This window comes from Caretta caretta, chromosome 25 (assembly GCF_965140235.1).
Source record: "Caretta caretta isolate rCarCar2 chromosome 25, rCarCar1.hap1, whole genome shotgun sequence".
Classification (NCBI taxonomy): domain Eukaryota; kingdom Metazoa; phylum Chordata; order Testudines; family Cheloniidae; genus Caretta; species Caretta caretta.
In genome coordinates this window covers 17247879-17274990 of record NC_134230.1, presented here as the reverse complement: position 1 = coordinate 17274990, position 27112 = coordinate 17247879, and the positions used below count along the sequence as shown (strand labels likewise).

At 54.9% G+C, this 27112-nt stretch overlaps 1 protein-coding gene across 1 annotated transcript in view; it reads left to right on the top strand.

The window, feature by feature from the left end:
• Positions 1–27112, top strand: part of LOC142070131 (uncharacterized) — a 34413-nt gene that overhangs the window by 4468 nt on the left and 2833 nt on the right. The window contains exons 2-4 of the mRNA XM_075123350.1: positions 17884–17955; positions 20592–20871; positions 21790–21886. Coding sequence (XP_074979451.1) covers positions 17884–17955; positions 20592–20871; positions 21790–21886 — 449 coding nt within the window. The remainder of the gene's footprint in view (positions 1–17883; positions 17956–20591; positions 20872–21789; positions 21887–27112) is intronic.

The window sequence follows — 27112 nt, the reverse complement described above, 5'->3', positions numbered from 1 at the left end:
ACACCTTTGTGCTCCCCACATTCTGCCTAGCTCCTGCTGTGAGTTAGAGCAGCCTCAGGGCTGCTGTAACTACACACTGTTTCCATGGCTCCCTATGGACATTGGGAAGCAGATCACAGTGCATTCTGGCCATGCCCCCTTGGCTGGGGGCTGGGAGCAGGGCCAGTGCAGCGCACGGGCAGCCCAAAAGCTGCCATCATATAGATGGGGAAACTGAGGCCCAGAGAAATTATGTGACTTGCCCAGTTCACACAGGGTGTGAGCAGGGCAGGGAACGGAATCCAAATCAGAAAAGAGCTACAAGAATGATTCAAGGTCTGCAAAACCTGCCTGACGGAGAAAGACTTAAGAAGTGTCATCTATTTCGTTTATCCAAGAGAAGGTGAAGAGGAGCCTTGCGCCTGGTCCCCCCTCGGAGAAGAGATTTCGGAGAGTGGAGGCCCCTGGAATCTGGCAGCGACAGGCAGCACGAGATCCCGTGGCTGGAAGCTGAAACTAGCCAAATTCAGACTAGAAATAAGGTGCAAATGTGTAACAGGGAAGGGACTGAACCACGGGGACAATTTACCCAGGGCGGGGTGGATTCTTCATCACTTGAACTCTTGAAATCCAGCATGGACTGTTCCAACAGCTAGCTAGCTCAGCCACAAGGTATGGGCTGGAAGCGGGACTCACTGGGCTAGGGTCTCTGTCCCTGGTTATGCAGAAGGTCAGACTCGGGGATCATAATGGTCCCTTCTGGCCTTAAAATCTAAGACGGTCCCGAGACCACCCTCCTTAGCGCCAGGCAGAGCTGCTTCCAGGGTCTTGTCACAAATAATTCAGGTTACAACGTTAACCCCACTGTTTGGTTATCTCGATATTCTTCTAACCCAGCTCTTGTGCGATTGGGCTCCTAAGTCACATGGCATCGTTTCTGTCACCTGATTGGATGACCAAAAATATTAGAAATAATTAATAACATGCTTTGCAAGGACGGACCCGAGCCGCTGCTCATGTTAATGCTCTGCTGAGTGGTGAACGTCTCCTCGCAGCTCTGGGCTCAGGCACCGTGGGGAGCGCTGGGCTCGCAGAGGTAGGTAGTGGCTATACCTGCAAACACAGCAGTCGCTCTGCCCCAGCAGAGCCTTGTTCATTAAGGGAGGAGTCGGCTGGGCCCGTCCCACAGCTGCCTGCCCTAGGATCAGGACAAGGTGCGGTTTAGAGATGGCCCACCCCCTGCCTAGCCCCACGGGAATGGCCCGGCGGGGGATCCATCTCACCCATGTCCTGGCTCAGACAGTGGCCGGTACCAGATGCCGCTGAGTAGCCTTCGATTGGAATAACTTGCCTGGAGATGAAATTCGCTCCTGACCCTGTTAGTTAGTAGCTGTGCCCTGCAGCGGGAGGGTTTTGAGCCTTTACGGTGTTTTAATCCTCTCTGATGCAGGATGAAAGGACTGGGGAAGAGCCCAAGCCGGACGTGGGACTCAAACCCACCACTTTAACTACCCTTTGCCACAAAGGAGGTGGTGCCTTGAGCCCTCCCCAAGGTGTCTGGGTGCTGTCTCCCTCTCCTGCCCTCAGTGCCCCTCCTCCCGTCCCAAGCACCCTGATCAGCTCCTGCTCCATTTCCTCCCCTCCACGGGCGTGTCCTGCATTTCAAGAGGAGTCTCAGAGTCTCTCTCCCTGCAACCCCATCGGAAGCAGAGGGGTTCGGACGGGTCCCAAGCGCAGAGTGTGAAATGGCGCTGAGCTGTGAGGGGCTGGGGGCTGGGAACAGCGCCCCCCCCACACTCCCTGGCCCATGAGGCTGTAACGCTAGAAGCCTAGCTGGGAGCTCGGCGTGAGTTCCTCTCCCAGCTTCTTTCTTTCATAACCCGGCAGCTGCGGGGCCGCAGGCTCTCAGCTTGCGCTCGCAGGTGGCCGGTGGGGGTCCAGGGAACATGGTGGGCCTCACCCCTTCCCACCGTCGCTAGGGCTCTGTCAGTGCCCGGGCGCATTGGCGCTGGGGCCCAGAGGGTGACACCCGGGGTGGACTGTGCAGGGAGGGACTGGGGAGGAAAGCAGGAGACGCTCTGAGCTCAAACGTACGATGGCCTGGCGCTAATGCCCCAGTCCCCCTTCTTGTCGGCCTGGAGAAGCGGGCAGGAGCTCACGGCCACATTGGCTGGGGACCCCACAGGCAAAGGGGAAACGGTGCTGGTCGGAGATGAACGGAGACCTGCACGGGGGGACCTGTGCCCTGGCTCTGCAGGGCCTGCTCTGGGATTTCTGGGACAGAGCTCCCGGGGGCTCTATGTTCCCACAGCCTGGGGGCAGCCAGGCTGAGGTGCTCCCTAGTGCCAGCAAAGGAAATGGGGGGGTGAATGCGCGTGTCGTGCGGAAAGCCCATGCTGGGCCCAGGAGCAAGGATGGTGCTTGGGAGACCTGGTTCAATCACCACCTCTGCCCCGTGTGACCTTGGTAAGTCACTCAGTCTCTCTGGGCCTCTGGACCGTCCAATCTATGCAAACAGGAGAGTGGCCCTGCCTGGCCTCACAGGGGTGTGACGAAGTGGGACTGTTCTTAATGTTTCCTCTGAATACTGTAGGTGTGCCTCAGTTTCCCCTATGCATTTCTTAAGTCTCTAGGGGATAAAGCAGGGGGTCTCACTGTTGCAGAGCAAAGGGCCAGTGTACATAAATGGCTGACACTGTGTCCTGGCAACTGATGTCCTGGGCCCTTCCCCCCCTGCAAGGTGAGAGCTAAAGGGTTGGAGAACAAAGGAATCAGGAGACCTCCTGGCCCGGGAAAGGGACAAAGCCCAGAGGAGGAAGGGCTGGAGGGAGTTTCAGTTTGGGGCTGGCTGGAGACATGGAGTGAAGTGCAGACGTGGTTGTCTGGCTCACTGCCTCCCAACATGGACCCAGCTGAGGGGTCCTGTTCTCTGTACCTACAAGCTTTGGTTTAGACCGTGTTCCTAATAAACTTCTGTTTTTCTGGCTGGCTGAGAGTCAAGTCTGACTGCGGAGTTGTGGGGCAGGACCATCTGGCTTCCCCAGGACCCCGCCTGGGCGGACTCGCTGGGGGAAGCGCACGGAGGGCAGAGGATGCTGAATGCTCCAAGGTCAGACCCAGGAAGGTGGAAGCCGGGTGAGCTGTGTGTCCTGCAGACAGGCTGCTCCCAGAGAGGAGACTTCCCCAGAGTCCGGCCTGGCTTCGTGGGGAGCAGCTCCAGAGCATCGCCCAGGAACTCCGTGACAAGGAGCAGGGACCATAAACACGCTGCAGGCCACGAGGCGCTCAGCTATTGTGGGGTGGGGCCAGATAAGTAGCTGAGTGAGAAGAGCCGAACAAAGCCCCGTTCTCTCTGGGCAGCGTGTTCAGACCCCCGTGGCCACAGAGGCATGACTGAGCTGGAACTCTGCTGCGGGAGGAGTCTACTCTTTTTTTAAAAGTTAATAACGGAAAACAGAGTTTAAATAAAATTAAAGACCCCACTAGGAACATCAACCCAAACCAGAGGCGAGCGAACGGCAGTTAGAGCAGAACGAGAACATGCCCAGGCAAGAGATGAAACGGAAATCCAGACGATTTCAAGCTGCAGGCTCCAGCCCAAGCTCTGCAGTAAGGCCTCCTGTTTTCCTTCTTGCTAGGGGCTAAAACCTCACGTAACTCATCCCCTGAACAATGGGAAGGAGCTGGGCCACAGAGCCACATTGCCAGCCATCCAACAGGCCTTGAACAAACAGCAGTGTTCTTAAAACACCACTAGCCAAGCCACATGGCAGAGTCCAGCTGGGATGACAAGCATCTCGGCTAAACCAAGCATCTGTTCCTCTCTGTGATCATGGAAGAAGGGTGCTTATTTCTGGTTAGAGACTAATGAATCCATGGGCAAGAGCCAGCCCAGGAAAATCTGCTTCCAATCACCCAGCGCTTCATGGCAGCCCCTGCTGCAGTGGGGTTGGCTTGCACCAGGCTCAACTCTAGGACCACCCGTGAGTCCTCACTAGCACATGCTGGTTCTGAGGTTCAGTTCAGGGAGTCACTTGCCAGGCTCCCTGGGGTGATTTATAGTGCTTCCTGGGTCCATTTGGATCAGACACCAGCATCTTCACACTTCTATAACCGACCCTTCTCAGGCAGCCAGTGGGATTTGACCCCAGGCCTTGTGAAGTTAATAACACAAGCAGCTACCCCTTGAGCTAAAGGACTGTATCACCTAGGAGCAAGTGGTAGCAGGCTCCTAACTCCTATGAGGGCAAGTGGAGGCCAAAGATCTCCTCTCTCTCTCTCCTTAATACTTAGATAATACATAGTCCCGCCTTGAGTGCAGGGGGCCGGACTAAAAGATCTCTCAAGGTCCCTTCCAGTCCTACAAGTCTATGAGCCATTCTTCCATTTCCATCCCAGAATAAGCACCGCACTGGCCCATAAGCACTGTGAGCAAAGATCCTCCCCACTCACAAGCTGGGGTGGGGGGACCCTGGTATTGGGCGGGGCTCCATTTTACCTGGGACACCCACACCCTCCATTTGTTCACAGAAGGCAGATTCACCTTGCCAGAAAACACCATCCCCTCCTGGCATCACCTATGGCAGGGGGCAGTCAACCTTCTCCATCTGGGCACCCCATAGCTGTATGAGGCTGCCCTGTCCCATCTAGCCAGACTCCCACCAAGCAGCACGGACCCACTGACACCTGCTTGCTTCACCCAGGCTGAAACCCCCTGACCTACGGGAAGCCTCTTGGGGTTTTTGTACGCCTGGTGCCTTGCAGAGCCGCTCCCATTGTGAAGCCTAGTTAAGACTGATTGAAAATACCCCCAAGACAACCCTCTGGGTTTCCAGTCATCATGATCTCAACTGTAACAGGAAGCCTGCCCTGCATGCTATTAGCTGCTCTCTGTAAAACATCTATAGATCAAAAGTCATTACCAGCCTCTCATTAATCATGTTATTAATGGGCAGATCTCTGCCAGCAGTGAGCTACTCACTCCTCCAAGAATTCCCAGCTCTGTGCACTCTATTGTAGATATAGAAGGAAACACGGCTTTCCATGCCCAGCCAAAGCCCAGCGTCCAGGCCAATGACTGTTCGTGCTGATGGGTTTTGCAGGGTCTATCTGGAGTCGCTGAGATGGAGAAATGCAGATGAAATGTCTATGAGTTGGGATTGGAGACCGGGCTGCCTGTCGTCCACCCACCTGTCTAGCGTCTGTGCCCTGCGATGTTTTCCCAGTCCTGAGTGCTTGGAAAACTCCCAGCTCTCCTATTCTCTTGTTGCCGCCACTCTCTGCATGGGGAAGTGTCTCCTAAATTCCCATAGTGCCCGCTCCTTTTGCTGCTCCAGCCTGTGCCCATCTTGTGCCAGCATCTCTGACTCTCCGACAGGGCCCAGAGCTGTGTGCCCTCCACCCTCACTGCACCCCTCCAGGTTCGACACATCTCTGCCGAAATGCATCGTGTGAGATGCTATGACACATGGGAAGGGGGCACCACAGCCACCGTGTGTGACATCACAATGCATCACAAGGACCACCCAGCCCACCGCTGTGCCAAGGCAAGGCTGCGCCTGGGCCCAGGGCACACTGGGCAGCAAACCACTGCTGAGGGAAGAAGCAGATGGCCAGCTTCGTGAAGCACGTCCTTGCAGCACTGAGCCATCACCTTTCCCAGCAGGCATAGAACCTGGGGGGACAGTCTGGGGGGCCGGTCTCTGCTTGGCTTCGCCCAAGTCCTGGTCAGGATATGGAGGGACATTCCCAGGCTGTTACCAATGTCATCACTTAGTGAAACAATGTCCTGCCTGGACTTTCTGCTGCATCTGCTGGACACATCGTGCTGCTGCCCGCTGATATTGTGGGGGACGGAGCCAGGCAGCTTCCCCAGTCGTCACCTCTTAGCCATCTCGTTTCCAAGACCTACATCTCTGGTCTTCCTCTGCATCCCTGAGCCCACCCGCCCTTCCTCTCCTTCAACACCCATTGCTTCTGCCTGCCTCTGGCACTGACCACTCACCAACCTCTCCACGCAGAATAGTTCCTTGAATTGCACTGGTCCAACACACTAACACCATCCTCCATCCAGTCTGCCCTGGAGTTGCCGCTCCCCTTCCAGGAGGCCTAGAAAGCCTGATCTCTCTCTCTCTCTCCATCCCTACATCCTTATATAGCTAGCTAGCTGCCTATCTATCTCCTTCAACCCTAGATCCTCACCTGTCTATTGTATCTGAGTGCCTAGTAGTCTACCCTGCAAGGAAGAACATGCCGCTGCCGTGTTCCATGCCATCCTCCCATCTGTAAGTTGTGGGCAAGATCTTCCGAAAAGCTCAGGGGCACCTTTCCAAGGGCTCAGCTTAGGCCAGATTTTTCAAAAGAGTTCGGCTCCCAGCGAGGCCCCTAAAGGAAGAGCCCAGATTTCCCCATGTGCTAAGCACCCACTGTGTTGGGCTCTTTGTAAGGATCTGGCTGCTCATTTCGGTGCCTAAAGGGGAGTGAAGCCTTGTGAAAACTGGGCTGAGTGTAGACTGTGAACTCTTAGGGGCAGAGACCTTTTCCTCAGAGCTGTCTCTACGAACCCGGTGCATTCTCTCCCGCAGCTACGAGTGAACATCCGGATGCATCCAGCTGCAAAATTCCACTCCGTCTGGCCAAGGAACGTGGCCCTGCTCCCCTTGCTCGATCTGGACAAACAGTTAAGGAGGAAAACAAATGCTTCCTAGAACATTGTCAAGCTGAGAGACGAGCGACTCCTTAACCTGATCCTCTTGCTTCTTGGCCAAAACAAAAGAACTCTCATTTTTAGCATTGCTCTGTGTTTTATGGAGTTAGTGCTCTCCCTCCACCCGCTGGCTATGTCACAAGACAAGGCTCACAAGCTTCATCTGGGCCAATCCCTAGGGTAAGCTGGACAGAGATGATACTGACCACCCAGGGCAGAAACCTGCAGCCGGGGAGTTGGAATCTCTGTGGCTTTTGGCTTCTCTTGGCTTTAACCAGCGTCAGGAGGGGGTTTTAATGAGTTTGGCTCTGTGGGCGAAGAAACCCCTTCACTTGGGAGACCTGGGTTCAAAACCCAGCTACACCAGACTCCCTGTGCAACCTTGGGCAGGTCACTGAGTCTCAGTGCCTCAGTTTCCCCATCTGTGCAATGGGGATAATAGCATTGCTCTGCCCCACAGGGGTGTTGTGAGGATAAACAAGTTACAGACTAGGATACTGCAGTGATGGGGGCCATGCAGAAAACGATGACAGGTAACGAGAAAGCTCATGGGAGAGTCTGACTCGCAAGCAGGGCTGCTGTGTGCTGGGAGGAGGGCGGGATACCTGGCACTACACTCAGGGTCTGGCGGAGTTCAAACAGCTGTCAGGGTTTGACGCTTCTCGTGTATCAGTGATGGACTGTGTGGGCATGGGATGGGGGCGGGAAGACGCAGGCAGGGCTGTGACTGGGGTTGGCGGGTTGGAGTTTTGCGTGATTGTCTCTCCCCCAGCCCCTCAGGCTGGCCTGCTGGGAACCTGGGCAAAAAGAGAAAAAGCTGCAGCTCCCCAGAGCGGGAGGGGAGCACTCGACTGCTGGCTTCTCTCCCCAGCTCTGCCACATTCTCACTGAGCGACCTTCATAAATGTTTTCCTTCTCTGTGCCTCAGTTTCCCATGTAACATAGGGACGATGAAACTGGCCCCACAGAGAGGGCTGGAAGGTTTGCTTCTCTACTGTTTGAAAAGTGCTTTGAGACCCCCCGCCCTTGGAAGAGGATAGAAAAGAGTGGGGTCTGGATCCCCTCTCTGCTCCTTGAGAGCTGGATGGGGGTGGGGCCCAGGACAGGCCCTGTCCCTTCCTCTCACTAGATTCAAAGCTCTGCCCGCACAAGCCAGGGGCCTTTGAGCTGCCAGCCCCGAGGTGCGAAGCACCTTGCAGAGGCCAGCCAGGTCCCCAGCCGACCCCAGCCCCTGGTTCAGAGGAGCAGGGCGGGGGCAGCACCTTTCCTGGTTAAGGAAGGTGGGATGGTTCCAGCACGGCCCCTGCCCAGGCGAGAGCACGATGGACTCTCCTCGTTGGGCTGGAAGAGCTGGAAAATGGAGGGGGCTGGCGATCAGCGAGTCAACCCAGAGTCCAGCTGGGAGCCTGGTTTTCCCCAAGCCATTACTATCACTTCAGGGAATTGCTGACTATGATTGTCAATGATTTGATCAAACCCACTAAGATTGTAGACTCTCTGGAGCAGCCATTCAATACTAATACATAGCTCTTCCCATCCCTACGTCTCCAAGTGCTTTACAAAGGGGGTCAGTATCATTACCCCCCTTGTGCAGGTGGGGAAACCGAGGCACAGAGTGGGGCCACCCAACAGGTCAATGGCAGGAATAAAACCCAGATCTCCTGAACCCCAGTCCAGAGCTCCATCCATTCACTTCATGTCTGTACAGCACCGGGAACACTCAGACACAAGCAGGTTAGGGCCAGATTTTTAAAGGTATTTAGGCATCTAAAGACTTTTCAAAATCTGGCTCTTTGCTACGAGACTCAACCACAGCAGAAAGGGCAAATATTTTTTTTTTTTTTTTGGCAAAGGACTTTAATTGAAACATCATTCTGTTTACCAAAAGAATCTTCCTGAATGTTTCACTCTACCAAATGTCAAGACTAATTCTAGGTTCAAGATTTTACAGAGAACATTCCACTCCCAGTTGCTTTTCAGATGTATTCTTCAGATTTATTTAAATCAAGTTATGTCTTAATATCTTAGCATCCCAAAGGACAAAATCCATTCCCATTTACCAATTTATTTTTGAGAACCCTAAATCATCCCCCATATTTAGATAATAAATAATAATCCCATTAATAAAACACCCTTAGGATGACAAGCCATCCATTTGACCAGAGGATTTTTAAAATTTTCCAGATGTTGAAAATCTGACTCAAAAACTTGACGGTCAGTAAATATTATTTTGCGGGGGAACGGGGGTAGGGTTCAGTTTCACAGCCACACGCTGTTTTATTGCATAACAACAATAAAAAGTTTACCGAAAGGGCTATTTTTAAGCGGCCTTTTAGAAAAGATTTCATGCCAGACAATAACATGGTGTCTTGCTGAAATTCAGAACACAGGACTACTAACTGCAGGCAGGAAGCCAGCTGGGGCATTTTAGTGCAACCTGTTCTTAATTATTATTACTGGGGACGTTGGTCTAGTGATTAAAAAGAAGGAAAATGGGAGCCTGGATTCATGAGTGGCTACTTTGATACATGGGGCTAATGAGCCAGTGGTGACCTGTGCCAAGGTGGCCCGATCCATACCAGCAGAAATGAAGCTTTCATGTAAATAAATAGTTTCAAACTATTTGCTGCAAAGAAATCCTTCTGATGCAGGCTGCCAGCTCAAGTCTCCAACCAGACAGCCTGAAACAATTGCTCTGAGAGGTAGAAGCAAGCTAACATCAGTCATCTCAGCAGGGGCATTGATTCTGAAACCTAATGATGATGCCATTGTAACTTTCAGCGTGGTTAACTATGTCTCCGCTGCTCATAGAAGCGCAAACCCTGAGATACCCTAGAGAAGAGCTTGCTCAGAGTACCACTGACTTTCCCAGCCCAACTCTGAACCCTGACTCCAAAGGGTTAGCTACACAAAAAATGCTTCGCCGGCAAAGCCCCCTGGTGAAGACACAGCTTATACCAATAAACAGAGTTCTTTTGCCAGGATAGTTAAGCCCCCACCCTGAACGGCATAACGCTAGAACAGCAAAAAAGGCCTGAACTGCGTCTACACTGGGGCTCCATTGATTCCAGGTGTGCAGGATTGGGCCCTCCCTATGCTGTTTGTACACACACACACACACACACACACACACACACACACACCACTCACTCTCTGTTAATTATTTGCCCCCCTTCCCCATTGTCTCATTCAGCTCACTTGGGATCCCTGTTGGAATTAAAACAAAGCAAAGCGTTCGACCCATGGGTCAGGCAGGGAGCCATGTATGCAGCAGGGCTCGGGGCTGTGTCTCCTTTTAATTAGGATTAGCAGAGCTTTATGAAGCAACTTTCCATCAGGCTGGGGCAGGATGATGTGCTGCTGGGAAGGGCACCCTGCTCTAGGAACATCGCCCCACAAACCATAGCCCTCCCCAGGCCCCCCGAGTGCCGACACAAAAGTCTGTGCCTGACGTATCCTTCCCAGCACCATGTGGTTTGGGGGGCACTTTGGCTTGAACCTGCCTTCTTTAGAGATTTTTGTTTTTCATAAAAGAAGAAGAAATCCATTTTCCAGCCTAAAAAACCCAACTCGAATGCAGGAACCAATGACCTCCGCAATCAAACAGGCCCAGCTTTGAGCTCCAGAGTGTCTCAGGATACCTGGAAATAATGGCACCCCGAGATGTTCAGAGGGCAGCTTAGAGACTCAGGCTAAGATTTAAAAAAAATTGGGACCCAGATTTTCAAAGGAGACCAGTGATCGAGACACCCAAAAGGGGCCCAGTTTCTAGGAAGTGCCCCGCACCCCTCCCTCTGAAAATCCCCCTACATTAGTTTCATTTGAAAATCTTGGTCTGGGCTCCTAAGTCCATCCAGGGGCAAGTAAATCAGGGGCTTGGTTTCCAAAGGGGCTGTGCTGCCAGGCATTTCGGTGGGAGCAGCTGGTTGCTCAGCCCTGCTGAAAATGAGCCCACTTATTTAGGTGCCTAAATGTGGATCTGGGAGCTGACTGCAGCCCCTACCCCCCGCCTTGGTTTTGAAAACTCTAGCCCTCCCTGCCACCCGCGCTTGCTAAAGGAAAGATCCTGAGTGCGGTGCTGTGGGGGTCAGGAAATTGAGTATAACTGGCCCAAGTTATCACCGCCCCAGTGGGTTCCCCTGTGTCCTTTCTGAGATGAGGCGACCCGCACTGGACACGGTAATCAAAGGGTAGGCGCCCCAGGGATTTATACAGTGGCATTATAATACCTTTTGTCTCATTTTCCATCCCTTTCCCAATCGCTTTTTGGACCACTGCTGTGCACTGAGCAGAAGTTTGCAGAGAACTATCCAGAGCAACCCCAAGATCTCTTAGAAACAGCTCACTTAGAACCCATCATTATATCTGCACAAACATCCTTCCTTCCTGCAGACCACTGCACAACAATAGACCACAGAGACATTTCTTCCTGACCCTGCAAGTACCGGAAACTTGAAGACTTGTACCAGTCGGTGGTCTGTGGCCCTGTAGAGACTACTGTCACTCTTTCCTTTGCTGAGCTTTGCCTTTAAAGCATCCTGCAGCAGTGAGTTCCATAAGTTAATTATTCCTTTGTGCAATGCTTGTTGTAAGATGGCAGAGCCGCAGTGCAGTTGGAGACACTGGGCTCTGAATGCTGATTCAGAATGCTCCTGTCCCTACCAGTCTTATTTGATTGCACATTAACTTGGGCTGAGATCAAGGGACTGTTACAAAGCACCCAAGGATGAGCTCTGCATTTTGCTTGAAGAATCAGAGCTAGCAGGGCTGACAGGGAGCTCATGGTTCATCTGACCCTGTTTGATTAGCTGGTTCCCATTGCCCCCAATAGCCCCCAATTGTCAAATCTTGCAGCTCGCCTGGGCAGCTGGTTCTATGGTTACTATTGTCATAGCAACAGGGGGGCAAAGTCTCTCTTGGCAGAACAGAATGGGACCATTATTGCAACCGCAAGTGTTTCAACTTCATGAGATTTTTAAAAAATGATCATAAATGTGGGGCTCCTTTTACTGGCTGCCTCTTTCTGACTCCCTGGGGTCGCACGCAGCTCACGCCTGCAAGCTTCTCTCTGCAACCACCAGGGCTGGAAACGTACTTTGCTTTGTTAAGCTGCAAGCCAGGCCCATTCACTGTGGCACTCTGTCCACAGCCATGGTGGCTGGGCCACGGGGAGAGGGGGATGAGCCTGAGGCAAGCCCAGCTGACAGAGGTAGGTATTTCAGCTCAGGCTGCAGGGGTTTATGATTTAAGATCCACAGGTCCCAGGGTCGATCCCCGCTGCTGACCTGGCATCAGAAAAGAAAGGCCGAGAGTCTCATGACATAGCAAGACGCCGGGAGCAGGGGCTTTAAGAAACCCAACACATGTCGTGAGATTTGCAGGGCCGGCTCTAGGTTTTTTGCGACCCCAAGCTCAGGTGGGGCTGGGGCTTGCAGGCGGTGCTTCTCCCAGCGCCTGCAGGGACTTCCCCACCTCCCCCGTCCAGCTGCGCAGAGAAGCCCCGATATAAGGGGGGGGGCACAAGGCAGCGCAGCCTCGGCTCGACTCACCTTCTCCTCCCCAGGATGCGGCTGGGCCCTGGCAGCTCAGCATCCCGGGGCTAGGGCTTCCCCTTCCCGCTGCACCCTTGCCCCATGTAAGTGGTGCGGCTCCGAGAGCGCAACTGCCCCGAGAAACAAGGATGGCCAGAATGCTGCCCCTGGAAATGTGCCACCCCCAGAACATGCTTACTTTGCCGGTGCCTAGAGCCGGTCCTGCGTCTCACGCTCACTCTGTGCTGGTTTAGATGACGGCATGAGGTGATAGTGAATCAAACTCATTGAATTAGTGTATAACAGGGAGCGGAGTCAAGCTTTGGGTTCACACAAACTTACTCCAGTTTGGTTAAATCGGTTTAAACCCCCTGTGAGGGCACCCTCATTTCAGTTTGAAAGCAGCTTATTTCAGTTCCTAATAAACTGAAACTAAACTGAAATGAGCCTGGTTGAAAATGAAATAAGATCATCCAAACAGTCTTCAGCAGCAGTGTAGCTAAAGTGGTTTAAAACCCACGATTCAACTCTGCATGTAGACAAAACTCTCAGACCTGATCACTTTTATCCCCTACCAGATGTAGCCACCGCCAACTAGTGGTGAGGAGACTTTCTCTCTCATTCCTGATCCCCACCATGCCGGCGAATCCCCCATCATTTCAAAAAAATTATATATTTTACTCAGAGCGCTCCACCCCATCTAACCACAATATTTTGAAATACTTTGGAGGATGGAACAATTATTATTGACTTTGGTTGGGTTCCCTCACCCCACCCCCTCCATTGTGCATTAAAAACTGTCTGCAGGAAAAAAAAAATTTTAAAAAGAAGAGAAAAAGAGAACTTTAGCACACGTACCAGGGAAAAAAAAGGGTTTAAATTTCACCACAACGGAACCAAACATTAAGTGAAATTCCGGACTGCGCCGCTCGCCAGCACAGGACAGGAATGTTGGCTATTTATATCCAATTTAAGAAAAAGCCATTTGTTTTACAACTGGGTTCGTTGGACCTCAGACAGAGTTGGATTTTTTACCCTTCTAAGTGACATGGTTTCTGGCAGCCCCGTGGGCGCGCAAAGGATTCAGAGTTCATTCCTCATGGTAAAAGCCCCTTTCACCCCTGCCAACTAACAGCCCCCTTTAAAAATTTCCTTCTGAGAGACTGGCGGTGACCATATGAAACAGGCCACTTTGCAAAAAAGAGGTTTCTCTCAGCGGATGGCTTGTAGCGGGATCTTAATAAGGTTTATGAGGCGCTGGCCAGGGACACTTTATCAATTCTCTGTCCTGCCACAGACTCCCTGGGAGCCCTTGGCCAAGCCACTTAGCCAGTACCTGCCTCAGTCCCCATGGGGACAACATCCTGCCGTGCCTCACGGGGCTGCTGAGAGGATAAATACTATACAGTAGAACCTCAGAGTGACGAACCCCTCGGGAATGGAGGTTGTTTGTAATCCTGTATATGATGGAATCTCCTTCAAGCCAAGGGGTGCAGCAGCACCCCTAGTTCCAGCACCTCTGTTATCAGTAAGTTTCTGGGCAGCCTGTCCCTGGGTCATCTGGATGCCTGAAGCGTGGTACAAAAGTCCCCTCTGGCCCCCTAAGCCCTGGCCCCATGGACAGCGATGGGAGACTGATGCAGAGGGACAAGTGCCCCTGGCAAAATCACCATCACCCCTTTCTGTGGCATCTCCCCTTTCCCTCGAGGGCAGTCCAGCAAACGTGTGAGCAGCCCTCTCCGCAGCTGCAAGGGGAGATCAGAGCCAAGCCTCACCGGCTGCTGGCCGTTTTCACTGAGGAGAAGAGGATCACCTTTTCCACAGTACCCAAGTTCCACTTACTCTCCCCGAGATTTGTGCTCCCAGGGGCCAGATTTGGAAAGGGGATTCAGGTGCTTTTGCAGATCCCACTAGGTACCTCTGGGAATCTTTAGGGGCCTAAATCCCTTTGACAACCTGGCCCGTCGGGCCTAGGACACTTTTGAATATGGGATTTTAGGCTTCTCAGTCCCTTAAGGGCTTTTGGAAATGTGACCTCACGGCCCTCAATATTTGTTATCAGATAAAGTCGGGGCTGGGCCGTGGTTATCATCTGTATTATGGTGGTGCCTAGAGGTCCCAACTGAAATCAGGGCCACACTGTGCCAGGTGCTGCACAGACTCCCCCCTCCCCGGGCTGAGAGCAGGCCCCCATGGTGCAGAGCACTGCCCAGACACACAAGCAGGCAGGCCCTGCCCTGGAGAGCTCACAATCAGGGCGTCTCTGGTCACTACCATGCTACAAATGATAATAATTCATATAAAACAAGAGGCAGGGTGGTTCGTCCCTCTTTTGGCAGCTCGGGTACTGCTCTGACCCCCATTCCCAGAGCATCCGAGTCCCTCCCAATCTTTCGAGATACGAACACCAGAGTTACGGACGGCTCGGTTGACCATTTGGAACCGGACGTACGCAATCAGGCAGCAGCGACAAAAGCCGAGCGAATGCCGCACAGTGCAGCATTGCGTTAAACAGTCACCGGCTAACAAAATAAAAGGAAAGTTTAAAAACAATGTTTGAGCAAGGGAAGGAAACTGCTTCTGTGTTTGTTTTGTTTCAATTAAGATGGCTCGAAGCAGCATTTTTCTTCTGCACAATCAAGTTTCAAAGCTGTGTGAAGTCAATGTTCAGTGGTAAACTTTTGAAAGAACCACCCAGACATTTTGTTCCGCGTTACGAACATGGATGGTGGAATAAACACATGGCAAGGAAAGGGTTAATGCACCAACAATGAAAACTAACGCCCTGGGGCAGCCTCCTCGCCCCCTCCTGGGACAGCGTGGGGACAAAGCCCATGAAGGCAGAGGGGGCGAGCTGGCTAGCGGGACAGGTTGCTCGTGGAACTGGGGACGGGTGCTGGAGCGAGTCAGTTCCCATTCGGCTCAGGTTTCTAATAACCAGGTCGTTTCTATCTGTTTAGCGCACCCCCCTGCTGAGTGCCTACCCTGACCCCCTGCAACACAGCACCCCACCCTGGAGTATTGGGGTCAACCGGCGTGCAAGGGGAGAGCGCCCCCTACTGAGCTCCCTGCCCCCAGCACAGCGCCCCCTAGTGCCACGCTGGTGCATCGTGGAGAGTAAGGCATGTTACAAAATAGCTACCAGCCTAGAGTTACCAGAGGATGGAAAACCCCATTCATCCCGTAGGATGGGGCCACGGCGGGGACCTCACTCCACAGGCCTCCGAGGGGGAAGCCTGGAGTCTCCCGCAGGGCCATGTACACTTCCTCACTGGGACGGCTGCACATTCACCTTGTGTTGTTGAAATGCAGCAGCCATTGGGCAGGCGGATCCCTCAGGAGCTGCCGGGGCTGCCAAAGCAAACACAGGCCGGCCCGGCTCAGCCCGGTGTCCAGTTACCACTAAAATAACCAGGAGGAGAATAACACCCCTGTTCAGATTGCAGGGGGCTGATGCAATTGTGTGTGGGGTGTGCACATCTGTGCCAGTGTGTCTGAGGGGTGTGTGTGTGTGTGTCTGTGTGTGTGATTCCGGGGGTTATTGTACGATCAGGGCCAGGGCCGGCAGGACAGGGCCCCACAGAGACCAGCCTCTCAGCCAGCCAGTCACCACGACTCGCTGCAAAGCCAATGGGACCGTCAGAGACAACGGGCCCAATTCATCACATCGATGAGCCAGAACAGCTACGCCTGCTTCTTGAAAATCTCTGGGCTGCACGGACCAGGATCCAGATGCATCAGCAGAGCTGGAGGGAGGGAGCCCAGACCCAGGAGAGTATGGGGATGCGAGTCAGGATCGAGGGGCATTGGCAGGGCTGTGGCAAGGGTCCCAGAACAACAGCACATTGCAGGCAAGACAGAGCCGGGGTACAGGAAGTATGGACAGGGTCTGGTGTTGCCACAAATATTAATATTGAGCCTCCCTCCTCGTGCACCCCCCTGTTGGGGCTGCTGCACACGGCTCTTACTGGGACACCGCGACCCAGCGCCGTGAGAAATGCCAGGGGGGGCAGCCACTCTGCACCCGTCTGGCGGCTCTGCTCTGCTCCCTCCACTCCACTCTCTGGCCTGCACGGACCTCTGGTGGCCTTGTGCAGCCCTGCACGGCTCAGACGCAAGAGTCTGCGCTAACTTTTCCCTGCCTTCAAAGCCATCTGGCTGCGGGGTGGGGATATTAAAGATGGAGCGAACCCAGGCACCCACCCACCCCCCCGCCCCAAAGCCTGAAGGTGCCCAGTGTTAGACCCGACACCGCCCTGCGGTTTTGTTTTGCAGAACCAAGCCAAACGCAGCTTTGCTCTCCTCTCACAGGAGCCAGATGCTGCTGAGGGACGAGAGAAGGGCCCTGGTGTTTCAATTCCTGGCACCTCCCCGGGGCAGTCCCCAGACCTGCTGGGATCTGTGCCCCTGCAACTGTGGGATACGCAGAACAATCGCTGCCCTTCTCCAGGGCCCTCCTGCTGAGGATCTCAAAGCACCTGTCCAACATGGGTGAGCCGAACCTCGCAGCACTCCCTGGGTAATCAGAAACATTAGCCCCATTCTACGGGACTGGAGGAGGGGGGGAACCACAGCAGACAGAGGGAAAGGAACTGGCCCCAGGGCACACAGTGGCAAAGCTGGCAATGGAACCCAGGAGTCCTGGCTCCCAGCTCCTGGTGTTTTAACGCACAGACCACAGTTTCATAGAGTTTCAGGCCAGAAGGGACCATTAGCTCATCTTGTCCGATCTCCTGCATAGCCCCCAACATTAAATGTCACCCTTTTCCCCTGCATGGAGCCCAATAACGTGTTTGACTAACAGCTTCCCGGAAGGCAGCCGGTTTGGATTGGAAGACATTGAGAGATGGAGAACTCACCGCTGTACCCGGTACTGTCCGGTCTTCTTAATGGCTGCCCCCCAGCTATCGACCCTTTGTCCAGAAGGGGAAGAGACAGGAGGGAGCAGTGAGGGGCAAGCAGGGTGGTGGGAGGAAGGGACAGTGGCAGAGAGCAGGATGAACCGTGGGGATGGTCTCTCCAGCCATAGTCCCTGGCTGCAACACACCAGCACATGTCCCACCGTGACTCAGCTGATCCGCCCGGTGGAGCGGGGACCCGGACTGTCAACCAAGGGAGAAACCACCTTGTTTGTTTACGCTGCAGACTCCTTGGGACAGCAATCATCTGCCCCTGTGGCTGTGCGGCACCCAGCCCAACAGGGGCACTGATCTTGGTTCAGGCCTGTTGGGATCCCTGGCCCTACAGATTTATCCTAACTGAGTTCAGCTGTGAGACGGGAAGGGAGCATCCCGACAACCTAGAGCGACCAGCGCTGATGGGAAAAGGGGCAAAAGTGAAACACAGCAAAGCTGCGTTAGCCTAAGTAACGAGGCCTCCTGCGGGAACTCAGGGACCGTGTTACGATCATGCCTGGTGACGAGGAGATGTGTGGGACCGGAAGTCAGTGAACCAAACTGGGCACAGCAGAAGTTAGCACTAACTGGTGAATAAAACAAAGAGAGGACTGACTAATCTGCCCCCCACCCCTCTTTCGGGGGCCCTTACAAAGAGACTTTGGGGGCAGGAACAGGCAGCCCAACTGAGGGTTTCCAGAGGAGTGGGAGGCCGTCTGGCCTCTGCTCCCAGGATGCTGTGGATCGCAACTGTTCGCACCCCATCGTGAAGCCCCGACTTCGGCCAGCAGCGGGAACACCTGGCCATCACTGCCGTGCCAGCGGAGACTCCAGCCGGTGACAGGTGAGATTCCTCTCTGCCTCCCCTTCCCTTGGAGGTCCTTTCTGCCCCACGATTTTACTTCTCTCCCATCTCTTTCTTGGCTTTTCATCTGATCCCCAGGTCAGCCGTGCCACAGGGCATCAGCGCACCGAGACGAGACGACCCAGCCAACTCTGCCCACCAGAGAGAGGGGTAAAGGAGCAGGACCAGACCCACCCGATGGCATCCCCGACCAGGAGAAAAGCCTGAGCCCAGGGCAACTGCTATTGAGGCCAGCCTGCCAGCCTAGAGAATACACCCGTGATGGACCAGTCGCCCGGAGTCCTGAGAACATCAACAAAAGCTGCATTTCCCCCTCTTTACGGTTCTGTCTCTTCTCCCCCCGTCTGTCTGTCAAAGGCAGGAACTTAACTATTCCTCACATCACTAAGCTGAGCAACAGAACTGGCCTGTTCCTTCCCCCCAGGAAAGGTTATCCAGCAAAATAAGGGATTCTAACCGATATCCTGTTTTCTTGAAGGGACTTGGACAGGTTTGGGTTAAGTTTGTTTCATATCGTTCAGTTTCGCTGTGCTTTATAACTCCTTTTCTCTCCTGTTTTCTACTAACCAATTAACCTCTAAGCCTCAGCATGAGTTTCTTAGTTTGTTTGCCAGGGTACTAAGTGGGCTAGGGACACTGTATACCAAACCTTGCATAATGACAGGTTTCAGAGTAACAGCCGTGTTAGTCTGTGTTCGCAAAAAGAAAAGGAGGACTTGTGGCACCTTAGAGACTAACCAATTTATTTGAGCATGAGCTTTCGTGAGCTACAGCTCAGCATCCGATGAAGTGAGCTGTAGCTCAGGGAAGCGTATGCTCAAATAAATTGGTTAGTCTCTAAGGTGCCACAAGTCCTCCTTTTCTTTTTGCGTATACCAAACCCTGGACCTTCGTTAACACTGTTTCATGCTGGACAGTGACAGGCTCAGGGGAACACCTTGGACTTTTGGGGACCCTTTATTCCATTTAAATTAATACAGCAGGCCTATAGGTACTTGCAGAGAGAGATTCCCCAACGGAGACTCACCAGTGTGGCTGGGCACAGCATAGCCAGACCTTCCCCTCAGTCACCTCCTTCAGAGCCCTTCAACCCAGGGCTGATCTGGTTCTTCTAGTCACTTGGGCCCACGCCACGTCCTAGCCACAGTCTCACCCCTTCCAGGGCACCAGATTCCGCTGTCCAGGTTTGAACACAAAACGTACCACAGCTGGCTCTGCCGTGCCTCGGGCTGGGACCCTCGCACCAGCTCAAAGGGGCCAGCACTGACTCCAAGAGGCAGTGAATCCCCATAGGTTGAAGACTGAACTCACTCCAGCTTCTTATTGCATCCTCTGCTCCTCTCAGACCCAGGACAGAGACCCGCCCCTCATGCAGCCAAGGCCAGGTCGCTGTACAGGGGCTGCCTGGCCTCCTGCAGCCCCAGCCAGCTGCCCTGAGCAAGAGCCAAGCCCTAATGTACCGACTGCCCCAGCACCCCTGAGCTTCCTCCGGCCAGCTCCACCCTGCCGGACACCCCCAGGTGTAGCAGAGTAGATCTGACAAGGCTCAGGTGCTCCCATTAACCCCTTCTTAGGTCCAGCTCCCATGCCTGCCCTCTCCCGGGGGGGGCGGGATGGGGGGGAAGTTGAACAATCAGTCAGCCCCTTCCCCTGAAAGGGGGAGACACCCTGTGGCAGTACTGTTATTAGTTGTCTAGTGGTGGAGCCAAAGAGCCCCAGCAATGGGCCTGGACCCCACTGCGCTAGGGGCTGTACATGATAATAATCATCAATGCAAAGTCCATTATCTACCAAACATCCTGGCCGCCCCCAGCTCCTGCCAGGCCAACACCGCCAGCAGGCAGGTTGGCCTGTGGGGTTCTCTGCCACATAGCAGCCACATGCCGGGCGCTCCAGAACCAGGGGCAGTTCTAGCGGGTCTGGACCCAGCATTTCTTCCTCATCCACTCCCCTGAGCTGGAGCCCAGCCCCTGCCCATGGATCTGAGCAGGCTGGAGCAGAGGGGCTGGTTTGGGTTTTGGGGGGAGGGGTCTAAAGAGGGGGCTGGCTCAGCAGGGGAGGAGGAATGGCCTGAGGTTATTGTGTTTAGCTGTGGGGGAACCTGGGAATATTGGGGAGGTTTTTTTTTGAGGGGGGGCGTTGTGTTTAAGAAAGAAAGAAAGAAAACTTTCTGTAACTAACAAAAGAGCCAACCAGCACCGGGCTCCAAGTCCACCAGTCCCTCCCCATCGCTCGGGCTCTCTCCTCTCCGCCCCCCTGGCAAGCAGCTTCTGCAGAGAAACGAAACCTAACAAGGGGGGGGGGGGGAGGGGAAGGTGAGCAGGATGGAAACTAAAACTGATGAGCCCTGGCCACTTCCAGTGGATGTGGATAGGGGGTTTTTGGGCTGATGGGAAGGGGAACCACTTCCCCATCCTGGGGCAAGAAATGTGTGTTTGCAGTGGGCTGTGGCTGATGGTCACAGCCTCTCTGTGCCTCAGTTCCCCCCCACAAGGAAAGCGGGGATGATCCTCAACTGCCCCCCTCCCTGGGTGGGGGTTGAATTTATCCCAGCTGGTGACCATCTTGAGTGGGCAGCGTGTTATTAATTGATAATGTCCCATTACTGTCATCAGCATCACGCAGGAGGATGAGAATAGAATACAATGTGCCTCCGTCGCCATATTAGCTGCCATATTAATCACTCTCACTTGCTGTGTGGTCAAGTGCCAGGAGCAGCTGAAGACCTCAGATCTGGATGAGAAACTCGCCAACCTGGAGGAGGACAAGGGGGCCCTGGAAAAGCAGCGGGACGGGGCAAGGGCAGAGGTCACGGCGCTGCGGTCGGAGCTGGCTGGCGCCAATCAGACCCTCTGGGAGACGCGTGGGCGCTGGGATTCCTGCAGGAGCCTGACGGTGGGTGCTTTGAATAGTGCCCAGGAGCCCCAGTCCAGGGTCAGGGTGGCACAGTGCTGGGGGCTGTGCAAAGGTGCTGGGCCCTGCCCTGGGAAGTTCACAGCCTAGGGACCTTTCCAGGCTGCTGCTGGGGTAGTGAATGTGCTTGTCTAACCCATCCTCCCGCCTCTCCCCAGGCACAGTACACAAAGTTTCTTTCACAGGCTCTGCCACCGGTGCTATGCCCCTGACTCCCCCCACAGCCGTTCCGGCCCTGGGCCCCCACACAGTGACATGCATCACCCCCATTGGTCCACTCATGACTGTTTCCTAATCAAGGACTTTGTCCTGTTGCTCTGTGGGGTGGGCTGGGGCCAGGGGCACCGGTCCAGCAGCTCAGGTCACTTGCTCCCTGCTGGGGAATTTGAACCCCGCCTTGCAGGGATGAAAGGCTGCTGCATAGACCCTGGGGGCATCAAGCGGCTTGTGTGGCCTTTTGTGACCAACATCATTTCATTGAATTCTCCGTATCTGTGGGGACGTGGGGTTGGGGACAGTGTATGTTTTCTGCCAGGTTTTAAAGAAAGCCATCCACTGAACTGGTGGAAGTCACTGGCTAAGCACCTGGAACCAGAGATGGTTGAAATGCTGAACCAGCTGTTGACATTAGTAGTCATTTCTGGACATGCAGAGAAAATATTTTCTTCTGTTCAGTTTATGCCCCTAGTTCAGTTCAATGACTAGTTCATTCAAAGTTGAGAAAACAGCTGGGAGTTGAAAAAGCAGGAAAATGACACGTGAGGGGATGAGTTCTTAAATCTTAAAGGGCACAGTGGCCAGAAACGATCAGTTTCACACGTGGGTAAGGGCTTTCTGTGTTGCTTGCACACTCAGTGATAATGATTCCTTTTCCTCTCTCTCCCTCCTTTTCCGGCTCAGCATAACCTGCAGAACAACATCACTGCTCTGAGCAACAAAATCACACAGCTGGAAGCCAGAGATGCTGAGCAGGAGGCCAAGGAACAATGGTTACAAGGTGAAATGCCTGTTAGTTCCATGGGAGCTGGATGGCTTGGCAGAGATCCCTTGTGGGGGCTGGAGATGTGATGCAGCAGGGAGCGGGGAGTGTTGACCTGGGAATGTGGCAGGGGAGTTTCACTGGGGATAGGAGACTGAGAGCCTGTCACCTGAGTCAGGAGGGGGTTGGGGGAGGTAACACCTCTTCCTGGAAACGGTGGAAAGCTGCCCAGGCCTGCGAGTAGCCAGCAGGGAGATGTACGCTAAACGCCTTAAGAGCGACCTGGTGGAGCTGTGCAGGCAGAGGGGGCTGCGCATTGGGAGGTCCACCAAGGAACAGCTGATTGCCCAGTTGGAGGAGAGGGATCGCTTGGATGACCCGCTCTCTGCCCCTGAAGGAAGCCGCCCGGTGGACACAGTGTGGGCCCTGGGGCCTGACCGGGCTGGGAGGGGTCAGACTGCTGCCGAGGACATCCCGAGACCCTTCCTAACTATGCCTGGGGAAGGGGTTGGGGGAAGCCCAGCGAATACCGAGGGCCCACCCTGACCTAGGCAGCCAGCGGGGGATCCTCCCGGCGGAGCTCCCCATCCCTGGAGCAGAGGCAGCTAGAATGGGAGAGGGAGATGAAAATGAGGGAGCTGGAGGATCATGAAAAGCAGCATCAGCATGAGTGGGAGGAGAAGGAGAGGCAACATCAGCATGAACTGGAGCTGGCCAGGCTGAGGAGCAGTGGGGCCCCGGCTGCGGTGAGTGAGGGGGGACCCAAGACTGCAAGGAGCTTTGATAAGTGCTTCCTGGCCCAGCGTAAGGAGGGGGAGGACATAGATAGCTTCCTGGCAGCCTTTGAGAATGCCTGCGAGATGCACAGGGTTGACCCTGCAGATAGGCTCCGGTTTCTCACTCCCTTACTGGACCCCAAAGCCGTGGAGGTGTACAGCCAATTGACAGGGGTGGAGGCAGGGGACTACGAACTGTTCAAACAGGCCCTGCTCTGTGAGTTTGGGCTGTCCCCCGAGATGTACCGGAAAAGGTTCCAGAGTCAGCATAAAACGCCTGAGGTCACCTACCTACAACTGGTCAACCGAATGCAGGGATATGCCTGCAAGTGGACAGCTGGGGCCCAAGCTAAAGAGGACCTGCTGGACCTAATCGTACTGGAGCATCTGTATGAACAGTGCCCTTCCGACCTGAGGCTGTGATTGGTGGACAAAAAGCTAGAGAACCCCCAGCACGCAGGGCAGCTGGCCGACGAGTTTGTGAACAGTCGGTCAGGGGGTAGCCGGCAGAAGTCCCAAAAGAACAGGCCCCCCACGACTCAGAGAGAGAGTCACCCTGGGACCTGCCAGCGGGGAAATATGGAGAACCCCCTCCCAAGGGGAATGCCTGGTGTCGGGACCATCCGACCCGCTCGAGGGGACCAACGTGACCTGAGCTGCTATCACTGTGGCCAGAGAGGCCACGTACGAACCCAGTGCCCCAGGCTCAGGGACAGACTGAGCAGACCCAACCCACCCAGGGTTAACTGGGTAGGGACCCAGCTGGACGAGGGGCAGACGACCCAGGCAAGGGGGGCTGCCAGTTTACCACCTGCTCAGGAGGGAAGAGTACCCCCGGCCAGCTCCGCCAGAGGGCTGGAGGCTCTGGATTCAGGGTGCTCGGTTTACAGGGTAGGCGCGGGGTTGTCCCTCCGGAGAGAGTGCCTTGTTTCCCTCTGAGTGATGGGAGGAAGGTCAATGGATACTGGGATACGGGCACGGAGGTGACACTGGCCCAGCCCAAGGTGGTGGCCCCAGATCGGGTGGTGCCCAACACCTACCTGACCCTGATGGGGGTGGGCGGGACCCCATTCAAGGTGCTTGTGACAAGGGTACACCTGAAATGGGGGGGCCAAGGAGGGCCCCAAGGACGTGGGGGTGCTCCACCATTTGCCCACTGAGGTTTTGATGGCGGGGGGAACCTAGAGGACTGGCCAAGCAACCCCCAGACCGCCCTGGTTGTGACCCGTAGCCAGAGCCGGTGAGGGGCACTGCACCCTGACCTTGGGGAGGGTACCACACCAGAGGCGCAGGACCCTACCCTGGTGGGGAGGGAGCGCCGAGGGGCACGGCTCGGAGAGGCTGTGGCCTCAGACCCGGCCAGTGAGAGGGAACCGGTCCCCATCCCTTCCCCAGCCGCTGAGTTCCAGGCCGAGTTGAGGAAAGACCCCTCCTTGCGGAAGCTCAGGGACCTGGCTGACCTCGGTGTGGTACGGACCATGAGGAGAGGCTGCCAGGAGAGGTTCCTGTGGGAGAAGGGGTTCCTGTACCGAGAATGGGCTCCCACAAGGGAAGTGGAGTCCTGTGGGATCAGGAGGCAGCTGGTGGTCCCCCAGAATTATCGCCGCAAACTCCTGTACCTGGCCCATGACATCCCCCTCGCAGGGCACCAGGGAATCCGGCGCACCCGGCAGAGGTCGCTACAGAACTTTTACTGGCCCGGGGTCTTTACCATGGTCCGGCAGTATTGCCGATCCTGTGACCCCTGTCAGAGGGTGGGGAAGGCCCGGGACAAGGGGAAAGCGGCTTTGAGAGCTTTGCCCATCATAGAGGAACCTTTCCAGAAGGTGGCCATGGACATCGTGGGACCTCTCAGCAAGACGACCCGGTCAGGGAAGAAATACATTCTGGTGGTGGTAGATTTTGCCACCCGCTACCCCGAGGCACTGCCCTTAGCTTCCATTGAAGCAGACACCGTGGCCGATGCGCTCCTGACCATTTTCAGCCGAGTGGGGTGTGACGAAGTGGGACTGTTCTTAATGTTTCCTCTGAATAGTGTGGGGGTGCCTCAGTTTCCCCTAGGCAGTTCTTAAGTATCTAGGGGGTGGAGTAAGGGTGTATGATCATTGCAGAGCCCTAGAGGGCAGGTGTGTGCAGGAGTCTGGACACAGAGAATGGCCGACACCCTGTTTCCTGGCCACTGATGGCCTGGGCCCTTCCCCCCTGCAAGGTGAGAGCTAAAGGGTTGGAGAACAAAGGAATCAGGTGACCACCTGGCCCGGGAAAGGAACAAAGCCCAGAGGAGGAGGGGCTGGAGGGGGTTTTCAGTTTGGGGCTGGCTGGGACATGGAGTGAAGTGCAGACGTGGTTGTCTGGCTCACTGCCCCCCAAAATGGACCCAGCTGAGGGGTCCCGTTCTCTGCACCTGCAAGCTCTGTTTTAGACCATGTTCCTGTCGTCTAATAAACCTTCTGTTTTACTGGCTGGCTGAGAGTCACGTCTGACTGCGAAGTTGGGGTGCAGGACCCTCTGGCTTCCCCAGGAGCACCGCCTGAGCGGACTCGCTGTGGGAAGCGCACGGAGGGGCAGAGGAGGCTGAATGCTCCGAGGTCAGACCCAGGAAGGTGGAAGCCGGGTGAGCTGTGTGTCCTGAAGACAGGCTGCTCACAGGAAGGCGACTACCCCAGAGTCCTGACTGACTTCATGGGGAGCAGTTCCAGAGCATCGCCCAGGGACTCCGTGACATGGGGTTCCCCAAGGAAGTCTTGACAGACCAAGGATCCAACTTCATGTCGGCCCTGCTCCGGTGCTTGTGGGAGAAATGTGGGGTCTGGCACAACTGGGCCTCAGCTTATCACCCCCAGTCCAATGGGCTGGTGGAGAGGTTTAACGGGACGCTAAAGATGATGCTGAAAACCTTCATGAACCAGCACCCGCAGGATTGGGACAAGTACTTACCTCACCTGCTGTTCGCGTACAGGGAGGTGCCCCAGGAGTCTACCAGATTTTCACCTTTCGAACTGTTATATAGAAGGAGGGTGAGGGGCCCCCTGGACCTGATGAGAGACGAGTGGGAGGGGAAGGCCACTCCTGATGGAGAGTCAGTGGTGGAGTATGTCCTGATCTTCCGAGAAAGACTGGCTGAATTCATGGGCCTGGCCAGGGAGAATCTGGCCAGAGCCCAGAGGAAGCAGAAGGTCTGGTATGACCGCACGGCGCGGGCCCGTGCCTACACCACCGGGGATCAGGTGATGGTTCTCACCCCCGTGAGAAAGAACAAACTACAGGCCGCCTGGGAGGGCCCTTTCAAGGTTGTCAAGCAGCTCAATGAGGTAAACTACGTGGTGGAGCTGTCGAACCGGGCGCACCACCGCCGGGTGTACCATGTGAATATGATGAAGCCATATTATGCCAGGGGGAATGTGGTGTTGGCCGTGTGCGGACATTGGGAGGAGCAGGGAGATGACCCTTTGGTAAATATATTCCCTGAGACTGGGGCTGGCTCCCCTTGGAAACAATTCCCCTCTCGGATTAGCTAACCCCTGCCCAGCAAGCTGAGGTCAGGGGGGTGCTGCATCCCTACCGACAGCTGTTTTCCAACCAGCCTGGATGCACTAATCTGACTGTCCACCGGGTGCAGACAGGGTCGCACCCGCCAATAAGATGCTCCCCCTTCCGAGTCACAGGGAAAATTGCTCAGGACCTGGAAAGAGAGGTCCGGGACATGCTGGCTTTGGGGGTGATCCAGCCATCCGCCAGCCCTTGGGCCTCGCTGGTGGTGCTGGTCCCCAAAAAGGACGGGTCGATCCAGTTCTGTGTGGACTATCGAAAGCTCAATGCCATCACTGTATCTGATGCCTACCCCATGCCCAGGCCTGATGAGCTCCTAGACAAGCTGGGAGGAGCTTGATACCTTACCACCACCTTACAAAGGGCTACTGGCAAGTGCCATTGGATGTAGATGCCTGGCTGAAATCGGCCTTTATCACCCCTCTGGGGCTCATCGAGTTCCTGACCCTGCCTTTCAGCCTCAAGGGAGCACCGGCCACCTTCCAGCGCCTGGTGGACCAGCTACTGAGGGGGAGGGAGAGTTTTGCTGTGGCGTACATTGATGACATCTGTGTCTTTAGCCAGCCCTGGGAGGACCATGTGTCCCAGGTTAGAGAAGAGCTGGACCGACTCCAGGTGGCTGGGCTGACTGTAAAAGCGGAGAAGTGCAAGGTGGGGATGGCTGAAGTATCTTACCTGGGCCATCAGGTGGGGAGCGGCCGCCTAAAGCCGGAACCAGCTAAGGTGGAGGTGATCAGAGACTGGCCCGCTCCCCACACCAAAAAGCAGGTCCAAGGCTTTATTGGGATGGCAGGATACTACCGAAGATTTGTGCCCCACTTTAGCGCCATAGCCACCCCCATCACTGAGCTATGCAAGAAGGGGAAGCCAGACAAGGTGGTCTGGACCGAGCAGCGCCAGGAGGCTTTCCGGGCACTGA